This window comes from Montipora capricornis, chromosome 4, assembly GCF_036669925.1.
Source record: "Montipora capricornis isolate CH-2021 chromosome 4, ASM3666992v2, whole genome shotgun sequence".
In the NCBI taxonomy this organism is placed as follows: domain Eukaryota; kingdom Metazoa; phylum Cnidaria; class Anthozoa; order Scleractinia; family Acroporidae; genus Montipora; species Montipora capricornis.
In genome coordinates this window covers 7,002,720-7,030,219 of record NC_090886.1, presented here as the reverse complement: position 1 = coordinate 7,030,219, position 27,500 = coordinate 7,002,720, and the positions used below count along the sequence as shown (strand labels likewise).

General features: G+C 39.0%; 2 protein-coding genes across 3 annotated transcripts in view; one reads left to right on the top strand and one right to left on the bottom strand.

Moving 5' to 3' along the window:
* Positions 1 to 1,130: 1,130 nt before the first annotated feature.
* On the bottom strand, positions 1,131 to 2,942 carry LOC138045381 (homeobox protein TGIF2-like). The gene is made up of 2 exons (XM_068891861.1): positions 2,747 to 2,942; positions 1,131 to 2,337 (listed from the first exon to the last, which is right to left on the bottom strand). The coding sequence occupies exons 1-2, from the start codon at positions 2,787 to 2,789 to the stop codon at positions 1,658 to 1,660; spliced, it is 723 nt and encodes a 240-aa protein (XP_068747962.1). The 5' UTR covers positions 2,790 to 2,942; the 3' UTR covers positions 1,131 to 1,657.
* LOC138045380 (uridine-cytidine kinase-like 1) overlaps positions 2,350 to 27,500 on the top strand; it is a 31,959-nt gene continuing 6,808 nt past the window's right edge. The window contains exons 1-17 of one of the 2 annotated variants that reach the window (XM_068891860.1): positions 2,350 to 2,702; positions 5,243 to 5,343; positions 6,565 to 6,618; positions 8,611 to 8,717; positions 10,193 to 10,253; positions 10,896 to 10,960; positions 11,743 to 11,787; positions 15,673 to 15,744; positions 16,173 to 16,228; positions 17,111 to 17,186; positions 17,505 to 17,624; positions 17,773 to 17,789; positions 19,437 to 19,535; positions 21,223 to 21,316; positions 22,735 to 22,797; positions 24,247 to 24,369; positions 25,131 to 25,212. In XM_068891860.1, the coding sequence (XP_068747961.1) occupies positions 2,671 to 2,702; positions 5,243 to 5,343; positions 6,565 to 6,618; positions 8,611 to 8,717; positions 10,193 to 10,253; positions 10,896 to 10,960; positions 11,743 to 11,787; positions 15,673 to 15,744; positions 16,173 to 16,228; positions 17,111 to 17,186; positions 17,505 to 17,624; positions 17,773 to 17,789; positions 19,437 to 19,535; positions 21,223 to 21,316; positions 22,735 to 22,797; positions 24,247 to 24,369; positions 25,131 to 25,212 (1,267 nt within the window). In that variant the 5' untranslated portion in view covers positions 2,350 to 2,670. Of the gene's footprint in view, positions 2,703 to 5,023; positions 5,167 to 5,242; positions 5,344 to 6,564; positions 6,619 to 8,610; positions 8,718 to 10,192; positions 10,254 to 10,895; positions 10,961 to 11,742; positions 11,788 to 15,672; positions 15,745 to 16,172; positions 16,229 to 17,110; positions 17,187 to 17,504; positions 17,625 to 17,772; positions 17,790 to 19,436; positions 19,536 to 21,222; positions 21,317 to 22,734; positions 22,798 to 24,246; positions 24,370 to 25,130; positions 25,213 to 27,500 lie in introns of those variants that run through there. The other variant, XM_068891858.1, reaches the window with a different exon arrangement.

The following is a 27,500-nucleotide window of genomic DNA, read 5'->3' as shown; positions in this document are numbered from 1 at the left end:
AATAGGGTGCTGCGAAAAATTCCTTGTTCCTTTGTCAATTTGTGACCCTTGTCAGCACATACCAGATTCGCCAGCCAGTTGTTCTCACGCCGTTCCTATAAAGTCGGTTTGGGAGTACAGGGTCGTACAGCGTTCTTGTTTCGACTAAATCAGAATTAGTTTTCCCATTTTACAATGAATTTGTCCATCAAAAATCTCTCTAATCTCAAATAGACTGTTTTTCAAAGCATGCCATATAAACAAAATGGAAACTTACCAGAAGTTTAAATTTAAACACTTATATCAGCTGGCGAACAGGTTGTCTTCTTTGGTGCTCAGAAAAATGCCCGGAAAAAAACGTGTTTGAGAATTTTGAATCAAACAATATGAACTGAGTAGCCTTTAACACAAATTAAACTTATAGAATGCTCTCTTGCGATCGAGAACTTGACATTTTAACTTTCACCCTTATTTTATCAGGCCACACCTGAGACAAGCGGACATTGAAAGCCGTTTTCGGCAAATTTCTTTTTCAATTAAGTTGTTTTGAAAAGCCCTTTGGGGTTTCCTCGTTCCTTTGCCTTTTCCCAAAGGGCTTATGTTATCTACATGTCTCGCTTTTCTATTTTTTAAGTCGGGGTAATACGTTCTGGAGGTCCACTTCAAAAAACGTGCCCGGATGTTAATAAGCTGTTTCCGTCAAAAACAAATCCCTAAAAAAAATAATTGTCATGTAATATGTCTCGGGTGACAATTTCTTCCCGGCTTTAATTTGGAGATTTTCTTCGCCAGGAAACACGAAAGTCTTACAGCTTTGTAAGCAACCTTACGACAAGATCTCCAAATTTTGATCTTGTCAAATTAAAAGTTCGCTATTTGCATCCCTGATAAGTGCATTTGTTCAACTTCATATTTATCGCCTGACAATCTCCCTAGCCGATATGTGTTACTGCCTGATGTGATTTTGATAAGGGCAGAATTATCCACGATATGATATCTAGGATTTCGAGCGGGAATGTCTTGTTCAGGGAGAAGCTGGAAAATCGGATATGCATGGACCTGCATTTGTTTGCCAGAGACGATTAAAAGGCGAAATGATAACACAAAAAGGATACCATGAAAGCCAACAAATATGAAGACCACACGCTCAATCAGAAGAATCCAGGTTTTATTTCAAATGGGAGCAAATGTCAAAGCTCAAGAATTCTGAGCCTGAAAATTGGAAACGAATGACGAATTAATAATTTCGACACAAGATGTTAGACTTTCAAGTTGCCGACGGGGTATTGGGTACTTGACAGGAGCTAGACTGTCACAACGTCAATTTAGAATTCTATTTACACAGCGTTTAGCAAAACAATAGAGGACATCTACATAATCCCAAACTTGTTAAATTTCGCGATAATTTGCTGTTTTTCCCATGCACTTGCGCGCGTGGGGCGCGCAACAAGCCTGGACTGCGTGCAAGCGTGAGGGGATTAAACGCGTTCAAATTTTGAGGCAAAGAGCGCAAGGGCCTCTTAACTTACGGGTAATTTAACACGCTTTTGTCCGAGTGTCAGGTCTCTTTCTGTTCAGCCGGTTCAAGATACATTATTCATGGTAATGTACAAAGGGCTTCGTGATCCAATGACAAAACAAATGCTACATGCGATATAAATTTCAAATTGCACTGAAGTTAGCATGACAATGAAGCAACCCCTTGGAAACATTTCTTCTCTTGTTTGCGAAATTCGTCCATATTTAAAGCCACTTCAACCAATAAATTGATACTGCTAAAAGCGTCCAGTGTCACCGACGAGTTCTCATTAGAAGTTGGCATTTCTGAGTCTGACTCCCGTTGCTGTCCATGAGTGTGTATCTTAGGGCTTTTACAAGCCACGTAATTATCGAATTGTCCTTTCTTGTAGTCGCATACCGGAAAATACGCCGCCTGGTCGTGCTGGGTAAAATCGTCATCAAAGTGACGTTCCGGGCTCGGTGACAGGCTACGTTGGTACAAATTGCTCGGAGAAGAGGGTGAGCTTTTGACGGTTGTCCTCCGCGTGATTGTGTAGTTACTTGGATCTCGTCCTTCGCGACGGATCATCTCGGGCAGTATTCGCCTCCGCGCATTTATAAACCAGTTGCAAACTTGAAGCACCGAGAGGTTAGCTGCTTTCGAGAGGTACTGCTTTTCTGCTTCGGAGGGATATGCGTTGAATCTGTGCTCCCATAGCCACAGTCGCAGGACGTTGACCGAATCTTTCGGCAAATTTCCTCGTCGCCTCTTGGGCGGTGGGCTGTTCGCGTTCGTGACACGTGATACACGAAGCACCCTCTCGCTTTCCTGTCTCAAATTTTCCACGTTTTCGTCCACTAAGGGAAAGAAAAAAATGTCAAGATACACAAACATTAGAAAACAAATTCGAAATGGCAAGCATGACTAAGCAGTTTTAAATCCGAACTAATTTTGTGCCCTTCGTTCATCAAGACAAGAACTGATCTTATGAACTATCAAACTGTCATCGGTTCGCCAACGAACACAGCGGAATCACGAGACACGACTTGTCTGAACTTTACATCACCAAAAGCCCCAATAAATTGCAATTTCATTTTCACAAGTCGGATAGTGTTGAAAGCCTAGAGAGGAGTGCTACCCTGAGCAAGCATTTCGACACTGTTAAAAGCACAGTTCATTCATTCATAACCATGAGAGGCGTTGCGCACTTTGACGGCTTACGGTAAATTTGACATTCAGTTCTTTCTACCGGCTTCCGCAACTTACAGTAACGCTTGTTCCTCGCCGCTTTGCCTGTGTGGGGAGCCATATTTCTTGCCGGAACGCGCTCCCTCAGGCTGCTACTGCGAAATCCCGAGAAAGGGTTAGACGTAGACTTAGTTGGCAAGCAGTGTTTGCGAAACCTGCAACGGCGCAGTGACTTTGACACTAATGACAGATGAAAGCGTGTGTGCAGTGTAGCGTTGCTGTGTGTTTGTGTAATTTACAATATAATCAAGACACGCGATTGGCTTAATGTGACAATCTATTTAAAAAGCGCTCGCACCTCATTGGCTTCCGCGGACAACTGGGAAAATTTTCCACGTGGATTTGAGGGAAGTGGTGATTTTATTTACGTTTGGTTTCGGATCTTTACACCAATTTTGACTGGCTCTTCTCTGGTCTATTATAAAAGTTTTCTTTCATTTCGCCAAAGCAAACAATAGAGATGCCTAGGTTTTTAACAAAAATTATTTTTTTTCAAGCAAATGGAAAAATAATTTGTCAACATATGGCCACATACAGTCTTCAACGCTTCGCTTTGCATTCTGTGTTGAGATATTGGAAAACAGTGATATTCTGTTTATGTGTTATTATATTTCAACTTAAACCAAATTAGTAACAACAGAGGGAAATTGTAGAACGCCCAATGAATAGGAAAGCGAGCTGGCGGGACGCGCTCAAGAGCTTGTTTTGACGTGTTCGTTGGGCTATTAGCTTCTTCTTTTCAATAGCTATTTGATCGTAAAAATTTTGCCCTTGAAATAGCTTAAGAGAGTGATTCCTTTTGTGGTTACCAGAGTTACCCATGTCATCGCCACGCATGTATTGTTCACTTTAGAAATGATCATTTAAAATGCTGTAATATTGTGTCTTGAACAATGCGATCTGGTGAGCTTTGTATCTGGCATGGAATGAGAATCTTGGATCTGTCAAACGCTGAATCAACACGATCCTGTCAAATAACCGAAACGCAAAAATCGCTCCGATCACTGTTCGTACTTTGGTATCAAACGCGGCTTGGGAGTTCGAAAATTACTTTTGCATCAGTTATCGCTTTCTCTGTGAGTGGTTTGAATGTTTGACAAATTTTGAATTCATTTAGGCTTCGTTTTGTATAGAATTCTAATAAATATAGTACCCCGCCGGCTATTGCATTTCATACGTCACTTAGATACCGTTTGGGTCACACGCATTCACCTGTGACTCTTAAAAATATAGCACGTCGCAGAAGACTAAAAATCTTTCAAACATTTTTTGCACTTGTCCTTTAAAAAGCAATATAAATGAGTCTCGTTTCCTCAGTGTTTGTCGACCATAATTTTTGACAATCCTTTCTTCTTCTAAGCGACGAAGAGATTCGTGAACAATGGCAATTAAAATTTTACTTTCACTCTAACGAGCAAGAGCAAGTCATTGTTGTCGGGTCCCCAAACCACTTTTCTCTTTGTCTGCAAAAGATTAATCTGCGAAATATTTTTCTCTGCCGTCGTTCGGTAAATTTAAGAAAGGGAAGATATAAGGGGGAGAACGATTTCTAATGCTCGCAAGTAAGAAATACTTCCCTAAAATGTAAAAAAAGACCATTTTTGACAGCTGTTTTGTGACAACTCCTTCAATCTGTCAAAAACGCATGGGACGTTTCCGACGGCATGCGACCAAAAGCCTATAAATCAGGTCATTCCAAGAGTCGCACTGAAGATAGATATCAGACCATAATTTTTTGCGTAAAAGTTAACCTTCGAAAATGTTGTCACTTTCAACCAGTTGTTAAAAAATCCGATAACATTTTGGTACCAAACCTTAATTACAGCGGACCTGAAAATTTCTTTATCCGCTGTTTAATTTATCAAAGGATCGTGTAACAGGTTCGAATGTTTGGTTCGTGGGAAACCATCCAGAAAAGACAGGACTTTCTTAAGTTTCTAAAATTTTAATCCAGGTTCGGCGGTGATATATTGTCATCGTTGTCATTCTCTTTTTATAAATTTGCTCAGTTGTGTTTGCGGTCCATAGCACAATTTAAAACTACCTTATGAAAGAAAAAAACAATTGTTTAGTCAATGGAAGACGCATTTTGTGGGCGCAGAGGCCGGAACTCGATTGGTATTAAAATCCAGCGATTTTTATTTGACGTTAAAGCTGCATTTCATACCGTGCGGTTTTCATATTCACGCGTTTAAAATACAAGAAATTTTTTTTGACAGATCAATAAGCGCCCGCGGTAATGTTATTATTGTACAGTGTTTGATGCCCTTCAAACATATATGCGTCGATGCGTCTTTATATGCGTCGTGTATGTGGAATTGTAATGTGCACGTGATTGAAACAACAAATATGGCGGAAAAACATGAACGACCATGTGGTCTCACGCTAAATTTAAGATCGATTTCTCCAAACGAGTACAGCTCGGGAAGTTGTGAGAGGTACTTTCGATATTCAGTTCCAACTGTTTTCTTAAAACGTTGAGTAATTGTTATTGCTGTTTTTTTTGTTTGAAAGTATAACCGACGCCCCACCTCAGACCCCAAGTTCTCCCTTGAAGGCAAAACCTGAGAATGTTCGGATGTTCAGGCGGTCGAATAAGACGATATACACGGCAGGTAAGTCAAAAATCATTTTTGGCACAGGAAAAGCAGTCTCGTATTTGCCTCATTGGCAGCTCAAGGGAAAATACAAGAGGGTGCCTTTTGATCTACGCCTTGTAGGGTGCGTTCGATTCACCCTATTCCGGAATAAGAATACGAAGAGTGATGATTTAAAACGGCATGTCTGGCATTTTGAAGCAACAAGGATAATAAAGATATGTTTAAAATAGCATTTTAGCAAGTGTTTGACAATTTTAATGTGAATGTACGTAAAAAAGAAGGATTTCTAACTTCTATTCCATGTATTCCTATTCCGGAATACGTTCAATCGAACGCACCCTTAGTGTTTGTAGTAAGCCTATGTTAAATGGAATACGTCTATAAATAAATGAAAATTAAGTAGTTCCTCCAGGCCAGGACTGCGGTTTGATCAGTATTTGGTCAACACAGAAGCCCTTTCACAACCGTGGAGTATAACAATTTGAGAAGATAAACCATAATCCTATTAAGACATTCCATTTGATTACAGACGGTAATAGCCTCAACATTAGAGGTTCACAGAGGCCAAGTTACCATTACATCACTTGGCGCAGAGATATATCGGTGACATCGGTTGTTGTTAGTCGTGTGCCAAAGAGAGCCTTGTTGGATGCCAAAACAAAGGGTTCTTTTTGTTCTAGTGGTTGGCAGATTTGAATTTCAACAAAAAAAATGCAAAGACGATTTCCTTTCCAATTAATTTTAAGTCCTAATCAGAGCCTTATTTGCTGGTAAAACAAAGCATTCTTGTCAATAGTTGACTCATTTGAATGACAAGAAATTTAATCGATATCTTCCCTTTACTTTCTTCCTGTTCATCAGACATGGTTGGATTTTACCTGTCACCAGTCCCATGTGACGATCCCCTTGGGGTATCCATTGGGACAAATCCCTTCCAACTCTCGCAGCCCTTCTGGCTGATGATGGGAAATGGTTTTAATTTATTGTTCTTCAGCTGGTGGAAGGGCATGGAGCAACAAGCAAAGCCTAAACTGGCTTTTGCTAACTGTGAGCAGTGCATTTTCAACATGTACTGTACTATAATAATGAAATTCTACAATAAGAATTCTAGATTCTAGTATTGACAACCCCTCAGCATTCTTGTGAAGTATGTCACTTCAAGGTTCACATGTAGGATTATATCTCACTTCATAGGGAACAGTACTTGCCTTAATGAACTCTTGTTATTATATTTAGGTCGTCCTCCATGGTATAACTCTCAAGGACAACTGAAAGAACCATTTGTCATTGGTAAATTTATCTGAACTCAATTATATTTTACTATCAGACACTAAGTAAGCCCAGCACCTCTGGACAATGAAATAAATGGCTATGGAAGGCAAGTTGTAGTGCTGGAAATGTCCAGTGTTTGCCCTTGTGTGATAATTTCTATTAAAAATGCACTTAAACTCAATTATTATCTACAGTATTAATCTCCCCACCAAAAGCAAACATGTTTTACCTCAAATTGTTGCTTTTATGTGGCAGGGAAGACACCCAAAGTAATCAAAACTATGTGTAGCAGCAATGTAGTAAAGTTAAGGAAAGTGTGACACATAGTTGACGTGACCTGTCTATCTATAACTAGATCCATGACTTGCCTGATAGGATATCGGAAGTATTGTTGCTTAATCAACGTGCAAATATGCTGTTTACGTGTTGCATACACAGCCAACATGTTAATTTGTGGGAACTAGTCCTTTCTTATACTAGGATTTCACACAGGATTCTAAACGCCTAGTTCCTCAGGATTTACCTCAGGATTTACCGATGTGTACGTAAAGTGTTGTGCTCACGTACAAATTAGATAGTTTACTGGGAAGGAAACATCATATGCTCCCTCTATACTTAATCAAGTTCAGCTAGCTTATACCATTATGTATAAAAGCGCTTTGAATTAGCTATTAAAGGAGAATGTAATCAAGTCTTGAGTGTGTTCAAGTCTAGTCTATTTGACTCTGCGTGGGTCGGTAACCTAACTACAGCAAGCAGCGTCGACACATATCTTAATTTGGCCATGTCGTTACCAACACTTTTCAACAGTTAATTTGGACGCAGAACCGTGATGTGAGAAGCATGGGTTTATTCTTGATTTTACTTCACAAACTTCTTTGCAATGCAAAATTTCTTTGAAAACAGGAATGCAAAGCATTTTTGATGTAAAGTCGAAAATATACCTACACTGTATGCCTCTCACCTCATGGTCATGGGTCGAAATTACAGTAGTGTTAGTTCAGCCAAGCTTACGTGCCTTTGCATGGCACACAAAGAGCTAAATTCTGGGTAACAATGGTGACTTATGTTTTGTTTGGAATCAGAGATTTACTAATATTTTAAAAAGTACAACAACACTTTTGAATTTTCCGAACATGTGGTTGTATTTTTTAAAATATAAGTAACACTTGTGCTATCCAGACCATTTGGAAATCAGAGATTTATATTTAGGAATGAAAAATATTTAAGTTTTGGTGCATTTTACTGGGATTTCCATTGCCACAACTTATCTTCGCGTAATTAATTCGCTTTCAACTTCACTCTGTGGTGAACTGTTCATATTTAACCCTTTCACCCCCGTGGGCTTCCCCATTGACGAGTAAAATCGTCTGGTGTTAGACAGAGTAAAATCTATAAGTGGCACTCTTGGGAGTGAAAGGGTTAACCCATTGACTCCAAGGAGTGAGATGTACCGTAATAGATTTTACTCTGTCTACAGACAGGAATTCTATAAGTCTTTAATTTTGGAATTCCCATCTTGTAGTACAGTACCTTTCTCTTATTAATAATGTACTCTTGAGAAAATATTGCATTTCTGATTGGTCAATATAATAATAATGACACCCCAACAGGCCTAAACTGGCCAGACTTGGAATTTTACTCTGTCTAACGCCAGACAATTTTACTCGTCAATGGGGAACTCCCTGGGAGTCAATGGGTTAAATAGGTTATAGATTGAAAAAGTTCAATATGGAAGTTGCTTTGGAAACACAGCAATTGAGTAATTTTGTTGAGTATGTATATAATAAAAAATAAAAAATCATCTGTCGTTAACTTGCTTGTGTATTTTGTGATTTATGGCTACTTGTGATGTTTTTAGAGTCCTCAAAGTGCACTTGCCCACGGCTTGTGCAATTTCTAGAACTTTCAAAATGTCACTTGTGCCCTTAAATCATAAAATGCACTTACACTCATGCAATTTCCAATACATATGGCATGGTAAATGGCAAACGTCTGTCTTTGCTTTAGGTTTGTGTGGGGGAAGTGCATCGGGTAAAACAACTGTTGCAAATAAAATCATAGAACAGCTTGGCGTTCCTTGGGTCAGCATGCTTTCACTTGATTCCTTCTATAAGGTGAGATTTTAGCTCTACTTCAAGAAATTTACTAAAATGTATAATTATTACAAAAACTAACAGATAATAATGAATGGATCTGTATGCATGACTATTTCTGCTATTTGCAGTAAATGTATTATATATTTGAAGTGTGGGTTATAAATCAAAGATATAAGTGATCCACGCACCTATCTGGACAGTATATAAAATTATTATAATTGTCTTTTATAGACACCTGAAAAATTAAGGTAGCTTCTATGGGATTGCCTCCGGTGCGATGCTCTACTAATTGATCTATGAAGCTACTCATTTGGGAGCAGGTCCATTTGTTGCTACGACATGTGTTCCCGTGAAAGGACTGATGAATGTACATGTATTTGAAGTGTGGGTGAAAGGCAAAAGGTCAAAGTGATCCTAACACTTTAATATCTGGACAATAAGAATTAAAGATTATTGTCTAGATAGGTGTGAGGAGCACTTTTATCTTTTGACAATCTTGTTCAATGTCCCAGTGCTCCCACAGATCTCTTCTCTAGCTGATATACCTCTTAATAGCTGATGTAGCTGAATATACCTCTCAACCCTGATATACCTCTAGCTGATACAGGGTAATTACCTCTTACTTAATTATGAGACCTCTTACGAACCGAGTTTGAAGTCCGTACTGTAAAATCACAGACCAAGTTTTTTCCTGTTGTTTTATTTGGCCCAAGCGTGAAGCGTGCAGGCCACATATCAACAAGAAAAAATGAGGATCCGTAATTTTACAGTATGGACCGAGAAAACATGGTTAGTAAGATATTTATGATATCTCTGAGGTAATCAGGTACACGGGAAAAGAAACTAATTGAAGTCAAGTGGAAGATTCAACTGCCACAAAGATTAGCGCATCAAAATCCAATAAAACTAATAAATCTTCTTGGCTTTTTGAAATAGTTGCTAGCATGATTCAAACAGTTTTACAAGTTTCTGTAACATAAACGGCATAAAAAACTTGCCAGAGAATGTTTTATTTCACAGGCCGTATAGCGGGCCATACTGCAGAATATGGCCCACTAAATTGATTAATCATAGGGCAGGTACTATCTGAGAGATGAAATAAAACATAATATCTCGAGGTCTTACCTCTAAGTTAACCTTGTTTTAAGTATTTTGAACAAAATGATATGTGAAAATAATGAATCATACAGCTGTACATTGAACTGCGGATATGAAATCAAGGGAGTTGAATATATGATTCATTTCGTGTGTCATTTTGTTCAGTCATTCATTCATCCCGGGAACATTTGAACCCACAAATGACCAGCTCCCATCATCAGTGGCTTCTTAGCTAGCTCAGTTGATTAGAGCATCGCACTGGCATCGCATGGTCATGGGTTGAAACCCTTTTGAAGTCCTGAGTTTTTCAGGCTTCTCTGCATCCATAGCCGTGAAGATCATAGCCTCACTTAATCTAAATATTTCATAATACTTGTAAATATTTTCCCTGTCAGGTTTTGACTCCAGAACAGCATGAAGCAGCAAATAGAAATGAATACAACTTTGATCATCCAGGTATTGCTTATTGCTTTACCTTGACATTCTTTGAAAAATCGTAAATTTATAATCAGTCTCTTAATATACACATGTATATACTGTACAATTAATATAATAATATCTGCAAATAATTTAGATAACTTCCAAAAATTTCAGTTAGTTCTGTATTATTGTTGTGGATATTGTCATGTTTTGCCGAAGTATGTGAAGAAATACTCTTTTATAGGGTAGGGTAGTTCTTTTGGATTGTCTGCTGCATTAGCTTTGCCATTTGAGTGATCTAAACTCCACCCTAACATACATGTTGTAATCAATTATGTTATCATAAGCCATCTATTTTGTTATAACTGATTGGTCAGAATGATAACAATTTTCATAATGTATTAAGGTTTGAAGTTAAGTAAAGTTGATTTGACATACATCGTGAATATGCCAGTTGCTATGTATTAATACGAGTTGTGTCTGCATCTGCATCTGTGTCTGAGTCTGCATCTGCATCTGCATCTTCTTTGTCTTCTTCAATACATCTTCTTTTTTGTCTTTTGTCTTCCTCACCTTCTTTGTCGTCATCTAGTTCTTCTTCTGACTTGTAGTAGGATTTCTTAATGAAATACAGTACGTATTGTGTCACTTTAATTTGTTATCAATGTTTCTTATTAGATTCATTTGATGCTGACTTAGCAGCAATGGTCTTGAAGAAATTAAAAGAAGGAAAAAGTGTACAGGTAAACTTGTGCCCATCTTGTCATTGATAGGGCTGCAACAATACACCGGTGCACCTGTGAGTCGTGATATTTTTTGCTACGATATAAATATTGATATTTAAGCAACATGTCGCCATATTATTATTATTATTATTATTATTATTATTCATCAACATTCAGAAATCTCTGTCTTTAATGACTCCTTATGCAAAAATAACACTTTTGTAGCTAGTTATTAAACACAGGGGCAAGAAAGTTCCACCCTAGCTTGCTTACTATAGCCTCCGATCTGACAGTGGTGCAGATGTCCCAGATAACTAACACTACCATTTGTCCCATGTATTTTTCAAGATGGGTAAATTGCAGTAATTGTCAGCTGACAAAGTCTTGCGCACCCATGGACAAAACACGCAGTCGGTTGGAAAATGTCTTCCCGTTGTACATATTAATTATTTAATATGTAATGATGTATTGTACCGTGGCAACTGTATCGAGATATCTATCGTACCGTGAGAAAATGTATCGTTGCAGCCCTAGTCATTGAGAATAATAATATTCCTGGATTACAAAAATTATTATTAAACCAGAGGGCAGGTCACCCATCAGCAATCTCTTATTGTTGTGGTCACTCTTTCTTTGGTCAAGGCAATCAAACAGAAAAAATATTCCATACTAGTCTTACTTGTAATTTCTTGTCATTGCGCCACATTCATAAATCTGGGTCTGTGGAAATTTAAAAATAATTTAGTTTGAAAAATTCAAAACTGTCTTTTTATTACGCTTTGACTATTTTGCTCTGACAGGTGCCAATTTACGATTTCAAAACTCATGCCAGATTAGAACAAAAGGTAAGTTTGGCATGTACAGCTTTAATGCCTATAGATGTACATGTAAGAAGTTTCTAACAGCAAGTCAAATGCTGTGAAGGGTACACGTGAAAAGAAAGAAATGAAAGTAATTCTGAACTTTCGACAATGAATGAATGAATGGATGAAGAAAGCTCAGCAAGGATAGAGGATAGCAAGGGAAGTGTACAAACTGTTGTACTTGCAAAACAGTCTCAATCTGTAAATTTCGTTTGGCAGCCTTTTTCATGTTTTTCTAAGTTTAAGTACATCAGCCATCAGTGTGATATTACCTGTTACATGTCAATCAAAATTATTTAGAAGTTCAAGTTCTATCGATGTACGGTTTTACTATGAAGTGTGGCCAAAATGCATTCTGGAAATTTTTTGTAGCGATGCCAGTATACGAATTGAGACAGGAAGGGAATAGTGTTTCATTACGTGAATCACGCATGTTTTGATCAAATCTGAAGATACTTGTATCTAGTATGTATTTGATTCACTTGAGTATGCCTGATGTAAATGGCACTTTTCAGTGTTAATGTGTCGATATCTTTGAGCACTGTGTGTTCTGTTTTTGACTTCAATTAAATACTCAATTATTGGAAGTTGTGCTTCAATAAGCTTTTTGTTTGATTTGTTTGCCTCAGTGAGCAATAATTATTGATTTGATTCATAAGCTGGTCAACAAGCTCCATCAGGTAGATAAGTTAATGGCTCAGCCTGTGGTATAGTTTGTTGTTCAAAATTTCTTCAATACATGGCATCTCCTATTAGTGTCTCATCCACTGTACTTGTTGTCCTCCGTGACATTGGGGACAATGACCTTTTGCACAGGTTTCACCCTTGAAACATCACTAAAACGATTGTTGCATTGTTGAATACTTTCACCAGCAAGTAAAGCAACACTTACAGCCAAGTAATTCTGAAGCGGGCACACTTTAAAATTCCTTCTGCCGGTTAGAAGCATTTCATGTTGCAAATTCTCAAACATCCTGACATCCTAGCAAAAGTTAATCAAGATTTTGGACGCCTTCGAGAATAGTGTTGCTGCTTGCAGGCACTCGCAGCAAAAAAAGAAAAGAAAAGATGTATGCGGTACAATCATATTGGTAAAATGATTAATCAAAGCCAGATTTTAAGAAACAAAAAGTTGCTTGTAGAAATGGAAGGCCGCAACATAAAAATACATGTCCAAGAAAGAAATTATTTTTGCTTGTTTTTCTTGCATACAGAATTACTGCTTGAAATTTAGCCATATGAATCAAAATAACAAAATAAGGTGAAAAATCACATTTAAATAATAGCAATAATACATACCGGTACATACTTTTTTCTCTAAGAGCATGAGTGGCCAAAATGGCCAAAATCATTGATTCAAGAAGCAGGTGGAATTTTTCCATCTCACCCATGAAGCTGGGCAAATCTTCAAGTGATGAATCGCAGTGTGCTCAACAATCATAACTTTGCATTGTTTTATATCTTTGGGTTTCACATACTCTGTACTTCGAGAGTATTTTCACTGTAAAATAAGATTTATCCGAGCCTAAAAGCTGAGCTCCTGGGTTTTATATTATTTTATTCTTACAATAAGTTAACCTGGCTTGAGCCTGCGATCTAATTGAAACCTAGTTCCTGGTCAGCGGTCAACTTCACAAAAACATGTGACCTCGATGAGCTGTAAACTTGACCTTGCGATATGGTCACGTGATACTGATCAGCAGAAACCTTGTTTTGACAGGTGTCAATTGATCATAACATGGATGTCCAATATCAAAGATGTATGCTGTATACTAGTTGGAGACAAGTATACAAGTATTTACTATCAAAACTTGAGACCACGATATGGTCATATGATACCGTATTTACCCGTGTATAATGCGCACTTTTTTTCCTAAATTTGAAGTTCAAAATTTACACTGCGCATTATACACGGAACCTTTTGTTTATTGCTACACTAATTTGCATATACGCGAACGCACGCGAAAGAACAATAAACTTGAATTTAATAAGTTGTTGTTAAGGCTGTTGTTATAATAAAACCGTAACTAGCCTATCATAGCTGTTTAATTTCAATCGATAAAAACAATACATAAAATAATACGCTCATTGTAGTAAAACTTACGAGCAGTCCATCATGGCAACGGCAAATACGAAGCGACAAAGTTATACCACGGTGGAGAAGTTAAAAGTGATACAATTTGCAGAACAGCACGGAAACTTTGAGCAAATTTAACAGTAACAACAGAGCGCCAGTGCGTGGAACACTTTTGTTTATTCAAAGTACAGTCATATTAAGTTATCGTTCGTTATCGCTCGCTTCCAAATTTTGATATGTAAATAATTCCTTGTTAAATATCGCTAGCTTGTCGCGTCGCTTCAGTCGCTTTGAAACTATTAATGTGTAAACAATCACTTTGTAATCTTAAAGCATCGCTCACTCTGAAACTTTTAACATGTATATAATTCCCTTGTTTTAAAGCCTTAAGATATCGCTCCATACGAAACTTTTACTACTGTAAATAATCCTTTTGTATTTAAGTTTAAGTATCGCTCGCTTCGAAAATAAATAATCACATTGCAAGCTTTAGGTAATTAAACTGTTGAAACGGAGCATGCATGTTTGTCTAGTGTTGGCTTGGGTTTTTGATTTGGTGGGTTTTTAATAAAAAACTTTTTTTCAAAGAAAAATGTTCCAAAAATAAGGGTGCGCATTATACATGGGTGCGCATTATACACGGGTAAATACGGTACTGGTCACAGTGGTATACATGGGCGGGTAGACGGTCGTATGGTAACCAAAACCAAAGGGTGCTTACCATTTAGCAAAAAAATCCGGAAATTTCGGTTTTTCGGAAATTGTGGACAATCTCCATAGGTAGTCCACTTTTCCCGTTCGGAATGGAATTCAAATTCAGTTCTCCGCTACTGTTTAAAGTATTTGACATTCGAAGAAACATCTTTGTTTATTTTGTCTACTTTTAAGTGAGATTGAAAGACTGGATTTATATGGCAAGCTCTGTGTTTAACTGATTCATTAGCATAGGTCGTAGCCCTCTCCTGAGCAAAGTCATCCCCCATCAACCCCCTACTGTAGTGCAGATCTCCAGGCCCTTGAATAACACAGGAGGCCTAATAAAACAATGAGTCAAAAGAAACGTAAAACACCTCAGAACTCCAACTGCCTGGAGGCAGACCTGTTGGCTATTGATAACTCCAACTCCAACCTCGTTCTCAGGATCTCTTTGTCAATGAGAACGACAATGGAGACTCTGGGAAATAGGGGAGTGGCGGATCTAGACCTGGAGGTAAGGTGGGGGCCCGCTCTCAATCATTTTGTTTTTGCCCTTTCACAGTTTTGGTGGCTTTGTTGGTCCAAAAATAAAGGGGGGGGGGGGGGGGTGGCAGGCCCCTCCCCTGGATCGGCCACTGGAGGTTGCTGGTTATAAATTCATGTCCAAGTACACTAAAGAAAAAATCCCCTTAAAAATCTTTATGCAATACAATACTCAACATCACCTGTCAACACTACGCATCAGTACTAGTTTATATAGTCTAAAATGATTAGTCATCACCACACTGGACTCACACAGCACTAGCCACTTTACTTCACTTTTACTCATCGATGGACGTTACCATACATCACTAGCCATGACTACTTGTCACCAGACGTTACTACAAAATTACGACCAGGTTGCTCCAACTCAGAAGTTAAACCAGGAATTGGGTGCACCATTTTCAGTTCATTGCCAGAGTAGGACCCCCCAAGGCACAACACTTTGTCCATTCTGCCACCTTGCTCTTACATTTGTTATGCAGACAATCCCATAATCGATTCCTATAATAAATTGTATTTACTTAAACATTTCTTATCTCTCCATGTCACAGCATGATTTGTATGGTGCAAATGTCATCATCTTCGAGGGAATCATGGCCTTTGTTTATAAGGAGCTTAGAGATGTGAGTCTAGTGTTTCAGTTGTTGTTTACCTCTTTCACCACTGAATCACCCCTATAGACATGTAAAATCGTCTGGTGTCTGAGTTAAATCTACAGTTTCAGTCTAAAACTTAGGGGATCAAGAAAGGGTTAGTCAGCCGTTTGAAGTAGATGCAATCAACTCTCCACTAACGGACACTCTCGTAAGAATTTACACATTCCCCTAAGCGGACAGTTTCTTGTTAACAGACTCGAACACTTTTGAAAATTAGAATATTAATTATTGCAGCATTTTTCTTTTGTTTACACTTTCTTAAGCAGACACGCCACATGTAATAATTGTCTCTTGGCGATGAAATTTGTCTTTAAATTAACCATTAATTTTGGTTTCTTGATAGCTCCCCTTAGAGGCTAGAGGTGTAAGCATTTTCATCGTCATTAATTTTTCAGCTTATGGATATGAAGGTTTTTGTTGATGCAGACCCTGATGTTAGACTAGCGAGAAGGTAATACTCTGGGTCAGAAAAAAAGGTATCTTGCAGTACAATGATGACAACTGTATCAGGGATAGTTTGCCTAAGAGTGGAATTACAACGTGTCATGGACCCTTTGCAGAGAAGATTTTGTTAGATCAATCACATGTGTTGCTGAAGATGTAAGGGTTATCCAAAAAGACAGGTACAAAGTTGGACTGAATCAACTCGGATTGCTCACCTTGGATCGACAAAAAAAAAGATAAGGCCCCGAGAAATCACCCTAGCCCTAATCTTTAGGCTCACCGTGGTGAAATTGGGGCAAACATTGAATAGTTTTGGCTTACAAATCAGTTTTACCCTTGATCCGGTCTGACTTTTGTACCTTCCCTTATCCTAAGATTGGTGTAATTTCTGTAAAACATCACATTGATCAGTGATAATATAATTACCAGTATCTACTCTATAAGTATTGTTATTTGTTTATTGGAGTCAATTTTAAAGGGTTTTTTTTTAATCTAAGATATTATTTCATGAGCTTTGAATCATTATGGCTCGAAAAATCATCATTGAATTTGTTTGATGAGTAAAAGCTTTAGCAAGTGCTTCAGCTCAGAGGTGAACAGTGCTTTGTTTATCACCTCCGAGTGAAACCAATATGGCATCATGCAAAAAGCAGTATCTGCTTGTGTGTATACCTACAATGTTACCTGAGGGAGGGTTACAAGTTTATTCATTATTTCTTTGTCAAAATTTGACCCTAAATTAAGAAGTAAACAGAAAAAAAGAAAGTCATGGATTGGTTGTGCATACTGCACAGATCATCAGTGAGTGTCAAAGACTGCAGTGGATAACTTTTCCTAAGAGAACACTGGCAGCCATAATTTTGATTCTTTTGTGTTAACCATTATGTAGATTGAAGAGGGACATAGCTGAACGACAAAGAGACCTTGTAGGTGTTTTGCAGCAGTACAACACATTTGTGAAGCCTGTAAGTATTTTGTGAGAACTGTATGAGACATAATTGCTGTTTCTCTTTCCCCTCTTCCTTATTACATGTAATCAGTGATGGTTGTTGCAATTGTAATACTAAACTCTAGATTGTATCTAGGTATCTTAGGATTCATACTTTTGTTTTTTCTTTCTTCTTTTAGACTGCTTTCCTTGAGCCCGCCTCAATTAGCATTTTGCTACCTGTGGGTTTCAAGTTTAAGTTTTCACTTATCTTGTTGTTAAATAAAGTTTGTTGTTGTTGGTGTAGACGCTAAATTTAATTTAATTTCTTAACCACCATGTCATTTTATTTCAGGCTTTTGACCAGTATATAGCACCCACTGTGGTTTTTGCTGACATAGTTGTCCCCAGAGGTGGGGAAAACAGCGTTGCAATTGATTTAATTATTCGCCATGTAAGAACGCAGTTGGAGCAGGTAAGAAAAGTCGGAACTTTTCAGTCATGCCATTTGTTAAAAATCAAATTAATTTTCATTTGGTGGTGTGACTTATTCTTTCAATATTTTCCACCTGAAGTTATTGAAAATATTTTACCTTTTTTTCACAATATTATCTTTCATCTAGAGAGGATTTAACTTCAGGTAAGCCAACTTACAGTTTTGTTTTCCATGTAACGAAGTTTGTTCACATCATGTACCACGTCACAGTGTTTCAAATTGCTTAAGGACCAATACTAATAATAGTTGATCAGGTATGTCCAGAAATGCCCCTCATTAGACAGGGGCGGACCTAAGGGGAGGGTGCAGGGGTGTGCACTCCCCCCCCCCCTCCGCCCCCGGATGACCTAGTGTTGCACCCCTTCCTAAGAAAAATCCCAGTTCCTCCCATGTTAGATGCATGCAGATTTCAGCAAGTGTCACAATGTGTCCTTGCTCTTCTTCCCAACTTGAACATCACTTGTTTCAGTCTTGGAATTCAGGCATTATTGCCACAGAGTATCTCCCAAGTGCTACTCCTCAAGCTGCATTTACATGTACCCGAAGCTAAGAATAACACTAACCTTTTACCCTTACCGTTTTGTTGGGAATAACTACCGAAGGCTTAGTCTTAAAGAGACACGTGAATCTAATTACTTTGAATTCATTTCTGGACTGAAGTAAAAAACTGTATGTTTGTTCTCCGTCCATTGAGAAAAGGAGGCTTTCAAAGGTCCTAATGTATCTGTTGACTCACATTTAGCAGCATGATAACAATAACAGCAACAATAAATTAAATTTAAAAGGAAAGAAAAAGGAAACGAACTTTATGTAAGTGTCTAGTCATTCTAGTGCTGGAGCACTAATTGGGGACACTGTAAACTGAAATTAACAATGAATGCAAGTCAAGTCAAATGTTGGCTTTTGAGTAGAGGGGAAACCAGAGTACCCGAAGAGAACCTCTCGGTGCAGAGTAGAGAACCAACAAACTCAACCCACATATGACACCGAATCTGGGAATCGAACCTGGGCCGCATTGGTGGGAGGTGAGTGCTCTCACCACTGCGCCATCTCTGCATCCTAATATGTGCCAATGACATTTTAGGAAAAAGTACATGTACCACCTATTGCTATCAAGGCCTGTTGAAGTGGGCAAGTATGATAAGACCTTTATTTGAACACATAATAATAAATTAGCACTTGACAGCTTGTGTGTTTATGTATACACATACTTACTATTAGACTATGACCAAAGATCAATCTACTACTTACTATTAGACTAAGACCAAAGATCAATCTACAATGACATAATGCTTTTGGATTAGATACAATTAAATCAAACAACAGCAGTTTGCTTGAATGGCCAACAAAAGTCGTATTATTTGCTATTTGTTATTAAGCATTTAATGGCTGGCCTAAAGGGAAACATTGAGTTTTGTTTCCCGAGACCCTCAATGTTCCCTAGAGGCAAACTCACTGTTTCCCTTGGGGCCACTCATTAAGTGTTTTGTTATACCTCCCAACTCAAAATGGAACAATACACGATTTCTACATGTGAATTTGCCGCTGTTTCAAAGGTGCACGACCTGATCACGTTCGAGTTGAAAGTTCAAGTCGTTGTTTCCCTAGAGAGTTAGTGAGTTTTGTTCGCCCAGGAAGTAGTTGAGTTTTGACCCATGACACGTGACACGTTCTCCTCCAATTGGAAAACGTATTTGAGTTGGGAGGTAACAAATTTCCTTGACCCCCGTTTATTTTATATATTTATAGTTAGTTTTCTTACTTCTTGACAGTCTTATTGTGGTTTTTTAGAGCTCAACTTCGATCTGCTCACCAAGGACAGCCGTTGCCCACATCATTGAGTATAGTAGAAAGTACACCACAAGTCAGAGGACTACATGCAATTATCAGGTATGAACAGTATATAATAATACTTTTTGTTGTAACGATAGCATTATTGTAATTGTTATTGAAATGTCTGATGTTCATGTGCACTCTGAAGTTTAAATTCCAATCAACACTGCTGTCAATCACTGCCAGGGTGGACTGGGTGAGAGGGTTATATCCTGCACTATGATTGGCTGATTTTGGTCCATTTTGTGGGCTCCCAGTTTCAGTGGTTCCTCAACTGTTGCTGCAAACGTGATCGGCAGCAGGAAAAGAACCAAAATATTTTTATTGAACTTTAAACCTTGGAATTTGGATGTTAAGGAAAGGTGCAACGAGCATTTTGCGAAAAAAAAAACACAGTGACATCATAGTCTCTCGCCAGAAAGGATTTTAAGTTACTTGTTGCTAATACAGTGGAACCCCATTAATACGGTCATCAACGGTTTTAAAAAAAAGGTGAGGGTGGACGTTTTACCGGGGTAGGGTCATATTTCATGACTAAAGGACCGTAAGAACAAATATCGCATTCGCACTTCTAGAACAACTTTTCTCCTTAATTAATAAACAACAGGCCCCAGTTGTTAAAAAGGTGGATAAACGCTATCCACCGGATAAATCACTATCCATTGGATAGCGCCAGAAACCCATAAGGGTTGAAACGTGTAACGCGCGTTCACAGCTTCCGAATATTCAGTGCGAACTGATTGGTTGAATGTTTCAGTGCTAAGTACCATATTTGGAAACCCCTCGCTCTTGTTGTTCCAAATATGGTACTTAGCAAATTGAATATTCAGAAGCTTGTTTCCCAGCACACAAGGGGCCGTTACACGTTTCAACCCTTATGGGTTTCTGATAGCGCGATTGGTTTCGCAATGACTTGTCGACTGTACTGACTGTACTGTACTTTCTGAGCCTAAAATCAAAGCAAGAACAGTTCGGCTATCCTTCTAAGAAAGGAAAGCCGTTGAAATTACCTAACCAGAACACTTAAGTATCAATCGTGTTTTTTATGAAAGCACAATGACTAATCCCTCCGCATACTGGATGTTACAGTAGTGCCAAGATCATGATTGTAATGAAAACAGGGAGGAGTGTTGCTGACAGTACTTTGGCAAGTAAATCGGATGTTCGATTACCGTGGTAAATTACGTAGGTCACTGAAATTAAAATGTCACAGGCGTTTTGGCATTCCAAATTTAGCGCAAGTGGCCGTATTCACGGGGTGAAATTATACAGGATTCTACCCTTTGGGATTTTAAATTGTGGCCGTTGGCCGTATTAACGCATGACCGCATTGACGAGGGGTTTCCACAAGAAAATGTACGGCCGTTTTGCTGAGCCAAAAAAAGTGGACGTAATAATGAGGTGACCGTATTAAAGGCGGGGTTCCACTGTAATAATTACTGTCTTCTCTCCTGAAAGAGGTAGTATTAAATAATTCAACTGCTACTGCTTTTGCATTTTCGTGCTTGTGCTTAGTATAAATGCGAGAAACATGCTTGAAATATCTATTAGTAGAAAACTTCACAAAGGCCACTTTTTTATTGGTTTAAAGACGTAAAGCAATGATCTACAGTAGTAAGGTTTTCATCCCACTGAAGAATCTCCTGCGTAGTAGTCTGATTCTCTAAGTCTAGTATCATTTAAAATCTACACCCAAAATGAATGGAAAATGTGACTCTGGTGTTGGAATGTTCTCTGCTTTTAGAAATGAGGAAGCGAGTAGGGATGATTTTATCTTTTATTCAAAGAGACTCATGAGAATACTCATTGAGCATGCTCTGTCTCTCTTACCTTTCAAGGTAAGTAGCTTTGTTGTAAAGCACTTATTTTGTGGCTAAGTGCCGGACAGGCACACTTTAAAAGGATTTGCTCCAACCCCCTGTTTATGTTCAAACTAATTGAGTCGTGACTGATAATCCAAGTGGCAATCAACTGTCCTAGCAAAACAGAGATGGAATTTTTCACAGTACATTGGTAATTCATGAGGCTAACAGCCTATCAAAAGATGGATAATACGTCACGTGCATGAGCCTCAAATCCGATGAAGCACTGCTGTTCATTTTTAAACAGTACGTAAACCTTATGCTAGTCATTGGTTTGATTTCATGACTAACCGACTGCTAGTTGTGTTTTTTCAAACTTGTTTAGTCCATAGTCCATAGTACAACCAGAAACCCATAAGGGTTGAAACGTGTAACGCGCGTTCACAGCTTCCGAATATTCAGTGCGAACTGATTGGTTGAATGTTTCAGTGCTAAGTACCATATTTGGAAACCCCTCGCTCTTGTTGTTCCAAATATGGTACTTAGCAAATCGAATATTCAGAAGCTTGTTTCCCAGCACACAAGGGGCCGTTACACGTTTCAACCCTTATGGGTTTCTGGTACAATTGAACCCCGTTATTTCCAAGTCGCAAGGGAAAGGGAAAATAGTTCGAATAAACGGGGCATCGAAATAACTGGTTCAATCAGCATAATTAATAGCGGAATTATATCGTGATGCTGGAGGGCCTTTTACGTCGTATCTAAGAATTTCGTTATATTTTCGTTATTTCAATCAAAACAAGGATTGTAACTTTATCTGCAAATATAGAAGTGTTAAGAGGAATTCTCCGCAAGAAATCTTTGCTTCAGAACACTTCATAATTGTGGTTTATTTTGCGGGACTGGCAGATTGTGTAATTTGAATTGTGCGCTGTGGACGCAGACAATTGTCACAGTTTTTTCTGACAGTGTCTGAAGCCATGATCATGATCAAGTCCGTAGGAAGCAAAAATTAGTTCGAATAAGCAAAGCCAAGGGAAATGTACATTAGCTAGAAATAGCGAAGAATGCGAAATACCGGCGACTTCGAAATAACGGTGTTCATCTGTAACTTAATTCTTGAGGGGAACATGACAAAGTATGCTTGCCATAGGTTGAGAGGTTTCAAGTTGGGGCATTTCAAAATGATCCCCAACGAGTAAGGTAGACCATGCCGTTCAGTGCTGTGACAAGTCAGCGTTGTGTTTTAACCCTCGAGCCTTCACATCTCATCACTCTTTTCCTTTATTCTCATAACGTACGTGTTTTATTGAGTTGTAATGTTGTAAGGAGAAATTAGATGACAGTCAGTCTTTAGGATAAAAGGGTTATTAACTACTGAATGTGTGTCATTTAATTCAGTCGCCATAGAGAACACAGCATATAAATGGGTTTTGTTCAAACTTTGTGTTTAGAAAAATGTTGTTACTACAATGGAAGGCACCGTCTATGAAGGAAGAAAATTTGCAGGCAAAAGGGTGAGATATTAAACGTCGGCCTGCCGCGTCACGTTTCACGTAAAATGTAGTGAAGCTTGTGACGTTAGCTTTGCGTGACCCACGGCGGCCAGGAAACTCAGAATGGCCTCTGTAAATCTAGAGTGCTTAGTTAACAAAAAACAAGAACAAAAACTGGGAGACTTTTAAACATTGTTTGTAGAAAAAGATGCTATATAAAATAAAAATCCTTACCTGTCAAGTTTTGCGAGTTTCGATGAAGCCCTTTTGTGTCAACAGAGACTTGCGTTCATGACGTAAATTGCGGCAAGGAGTTGGGAATAGTTGACAACAGTTTATTCACTACTTTCTCAAATCCCATAATATATCTTGTTTTCCCCCAACATTTTGCATAATCATTGTTTGCAATTGCTTCTGGGACATGAAGATGCCTATGCAAAATTTTGGGACTGAGGTAGACAAGGTGTGTTATGGGATTTGAGAAAACAGAGAATGCAAAATGCATTGCGGGTAATATGAAAGTAGCTAATTTTTGCGTTTGCCTTATACGTGGAATTTCTTTTCTACATAACAAGTTTGTGGGAAAAAAACCCAAATACCATTTTCCGGTAAGTCAAACAAGCCGGGAAAATTAGCTTTTCATGGTTATAGATCGTCCACAATTGAAGTGCATTTACAAACAAAAGTTTATGCAAAATTTGTGGGGGAAGCAAAATGCACTGCGCATTGTATGAAAGTAGGTAATGCCTGCTTTCACGTAGAAACGGAAGACCTTAGACAGCAATGACCAGAACCAGATTACTGACCAGCAGTTTTCGTTAAAACAATGGTTTGCTGGGGGTGCTCAGTCTCGCGGGCTCAGAAAACCTGGTTCTGGTCATTGTTATTTTAAGGTTTTTCCGTAGAAACGGCAAGACAGCAAGCGGCAACCAACAAATGCGAAAAATGGCGGGAAAATCATGGTCACGTGTTCACTTTTCACATTTGCGTTTCACGTAAAATCTCCATTTGCTGTCGTTTACATCACGATAAACTGAATCAACTTGCGTGGCCAGACGGTTGCTCAGATAACGTTTATCCAGTAGATAAGTTACTATCTGGCAGTTTCGGTCTGTGCAATAATTTCAGCATCTGCTCTGACAACCGTGAATATGCGCACTTTAAGCACATCAAACTAAAGGCGTCTTCGAAAACCTTGGTTAATGTGTAATTTGAAGTATATTTTATACTCTGGAAGTGACTTATCCACTGGATAAAGTTATCCAGCCTTTCAACAAGGTTGTCAAAGCACTGTATTTGCATGCATTTGCTTTGATACAAGTCGCTCTCTGACGACCAATATTGGATTCAACAATGGTGTGCTTAAATTCAATTCCATCACACATTGTATTGAAAACCAAATTGTAAACCATTTCGTAAACCAATTCCTCTCTGTTAATCGATGGGTTTTTTTGTCCTGTTCCTCTGCAGTTGTGTGGTGTTTCTATCCTGCGCGCGGGTGAAACAATGGAACCAGCTCTGGAATCTGTGGTCAAAGATATAAGAATAGGAAAGATTCTCATCCAAACAAATGAATATACGTCAGAACCTGAGGTGGGTACTTTGCTGCACAAAGTACATGGAGTGCGAAACTGTGTTCTAAATTACCTGATCTGGCCAATCCTAACATGCTAAGAAAATCAAATAAACCAGAGTAATCACGTGCAGCCGGGCGCATAGCGCGGGAAAACACCCCGAGCTAATGACACATGGTTTCCTCTTATTGGTAAAAAAAGTCGCAAGAAGTTTTTTTGTAGCCAATCCTGATAGCCTTGTCATCTTCAACCGCACAGATTGGGCAGGGCGTTTGTCACCTTGGAACTCATTCATTGATCTGACTCCAACCGCTTTCCTGTAATAGCCCCGGTGGAGAAGCGTCCCAATTAAAAAACGGAAAGTCGTAGGCTCGACTCCTATAAGAAACACTCGGATCCTTAAATCAATTTTGAAGTTTCTATCATTGCTCAGCTGAGGATCGTTCCGATACACCAAAGAAGAGAGAGATATAGAGAAATTTAGCGTAGGGGACCAATCTCGAGCTCAGAGCTCTTGTCTTGACTGAGGGAGAGAGGAGCTCTGTGGAACCCTGAAACAAAGTATCTTCTCGTTGGTTTTCGTGAAGAACAATGAAAAGCGTCTCTGATTGGTGCATTCATGTTGGCACGAGGAGTGAGCAGGCGGTTCAAAGCTATAAGAACCCTACGGCGCATGTCCTCCTACGTAGAGTTTCCCAGAGCCTTGGGTCGATCCGAGGCTCTGGTGACGAGAATGTGAAGGGTACTTGCAACACTGATTCTTTTTGTCATTTATTCCAGCTTCATTACCATCGTCTTCCAAAAGGAATTAGTGAAGATCACGTCATACTCATGGATGCCACTGTGGCTACTGGAGCAGCAGGTAGGTGATTTTATGGCGAAGTCATGGCTTGTTTACTATAGTCTTTGTAGTGTTTTAATGCATGCTATTAATGTCAAATGATGTAATCTCCTATGTAACCACGAGATCTGATTTTGTATATCAATAGTAACCAACTGTATATTCAGGATCATTGTAATGAAGCGTTTAATGAGACTGCAATTATCACTATTTCTGTGTAGTAGAATAAGAACCCGTAAGAACTCGACAACTGGCGACGGGGATTTTTAGCAAACACCATGGCGTATAGTACTATTGGAAACTTGAAAGTTTTTAATGCCAGCAAAGAGAAGTAGAGTGCTTACACAGAGAGATTTGAGCACGTCTCGATTGCGAATGGCATCGACACCGAGAAGGACCACAGAAGCCGTCTGAGCACAAGTATAAGGAGCTAGCGCCCCTAATAATCGCCGAGCGGTTCCATTTTCACAAGCGGGATCAATTTGAGGGGGAAGGTGTGGCAGACTACGCAGCTATCTTAAAACAAAACGCTGAACGCTGTGAGTTCGTTGAGTTTCTAGAGCAAGCTCTGCGCGACAGATTTGTGTGTGGATTGAAAAGCAGCGCCGTACAGAAAAAAATACTCACGGAGAAAAAGTTGACATGGCAAGGAGCTGTGGACAATTGCAAGAATTCACCGGCGGTTGGTGCGGTTAACGTGAACTCGTTAAGTGGAGCACGTTCAAGGGAAAAGAAACGCCCAATTCAGAACTTTAACCGAAAGAAATGGAAAACTGCTAAGCCCTGTTTCCGTTGTGGTGGTGACCACACACCACAAACTTGCCGTTTTAAAGAAACCGATTGTCATTTTTGCGAGCACAAAGGACACATTGCGAAGGTGTGCCTAAGATGGGAGCAGCGAATGTCAAGTCCAGCGACAGAGATGGAAAACCGATTCGATACGTAGAAGAGGATGACTCAACTGTAAGCAATGGAACTAATATTTCCATGGAGCTTGAAACAGGAGCAACCGTCTCAGTGATTTCGGAGGAAGCATATATGCATGGAACGAAAAATTTCCCGCGGTGCAACGTGAAAACTCTCAGTTGAAGTTAAAAATTTACACTGGAGAACAACTGAAGATGAAAGGTCAAGCTGTTGTTGGCGTTAGCTACAACGGGCAGAACGCCAAACTTCCTTTACAAGTAATTGAAGGAAATGAGCCAGCCTTGTTTAGAAGGAACTGGTTGAAAAGCCTGAAATTGGATTGGGGAACAATTAAGAAAGTCACGACTGACCTCGAAACTCTTCTTGATAAGCATAAAGAGGTATTTAAAGACGAACTGGGAACTTTAAAGGGTATTAAAGCTAAGTTTTATATTAAGTCTGGCAGTGCACCTAAGTTTTTCAAGCCAGGATCAGTGCCGCATGCTTTGAAAGCGGGCATAGAAAAAGAGCTAGATTGATTGGAAGAAATAGGGGTCATGGAAAAAGTCCGCTACTCCGAATGGGCAGCCCCAATCGTTCCCGTAGTTAAGGCGGGAGACAAATCTAGTATTCACATTTGCGGAGATTCTAAGGTTACAATCAATTCCGCGCTTGAAGTAGACCAGAAACCTTTGCCCAACCCTGAAGAGCTTTTTGTCACTGTAAGCGGAGGTAAGAAATTCACAAAATTAGATTTATCCCGACCGTATCAGCAAATAGAGCTAGATGAGGCATCTAGGGAATACGTGACACACACAAAGGTTTATTTCGCCCTACCCGATTGCCTTTCGGTGTGTTAAGTGCCAGTGCAATTTTTCAGTCAAAAATTGAGAAAGTGTTCCAAGGTATCCCATGGTAATCTGTTGACGACATTCTTGTGTCCGGAAAAGACGTGTCAGAGCACGTGGTTACATAGGAGATTACATCATTTGAAATTAATAGCATGCATTAAAACACTACAGTCTTTTCAATAGTTTATGTTTTCAACACATTTTAAGAGGGCGTAGGTGGAAAGCCAAGAATGGAGCGAACCGTACCAAACTTGAAAGAGTGGAGCGTTTAAGTTTTACATTTTCACCCTGGGTACTGCGGTTTTCCCCTCTGCTCAAAAACAAACCTACGATTGGATTTGGCTTCTGTAAAGTGTCCTCAATAGGCTATTTCCGAGTTCATATCTGCCTCCTCTTCAAAGCGAGTCTAAGTGCGAAGTTTTCTTTTTTAAATTAGTTTGCATTCATATGGGAGTAGAGTTACCATCACAAAAACTTCTCACTTAGACTCGCTTTGAAGAGGAGGCAGACATGTACTCGAAAATGGCCTATTAGTGCTAAAAGCACTTGGCG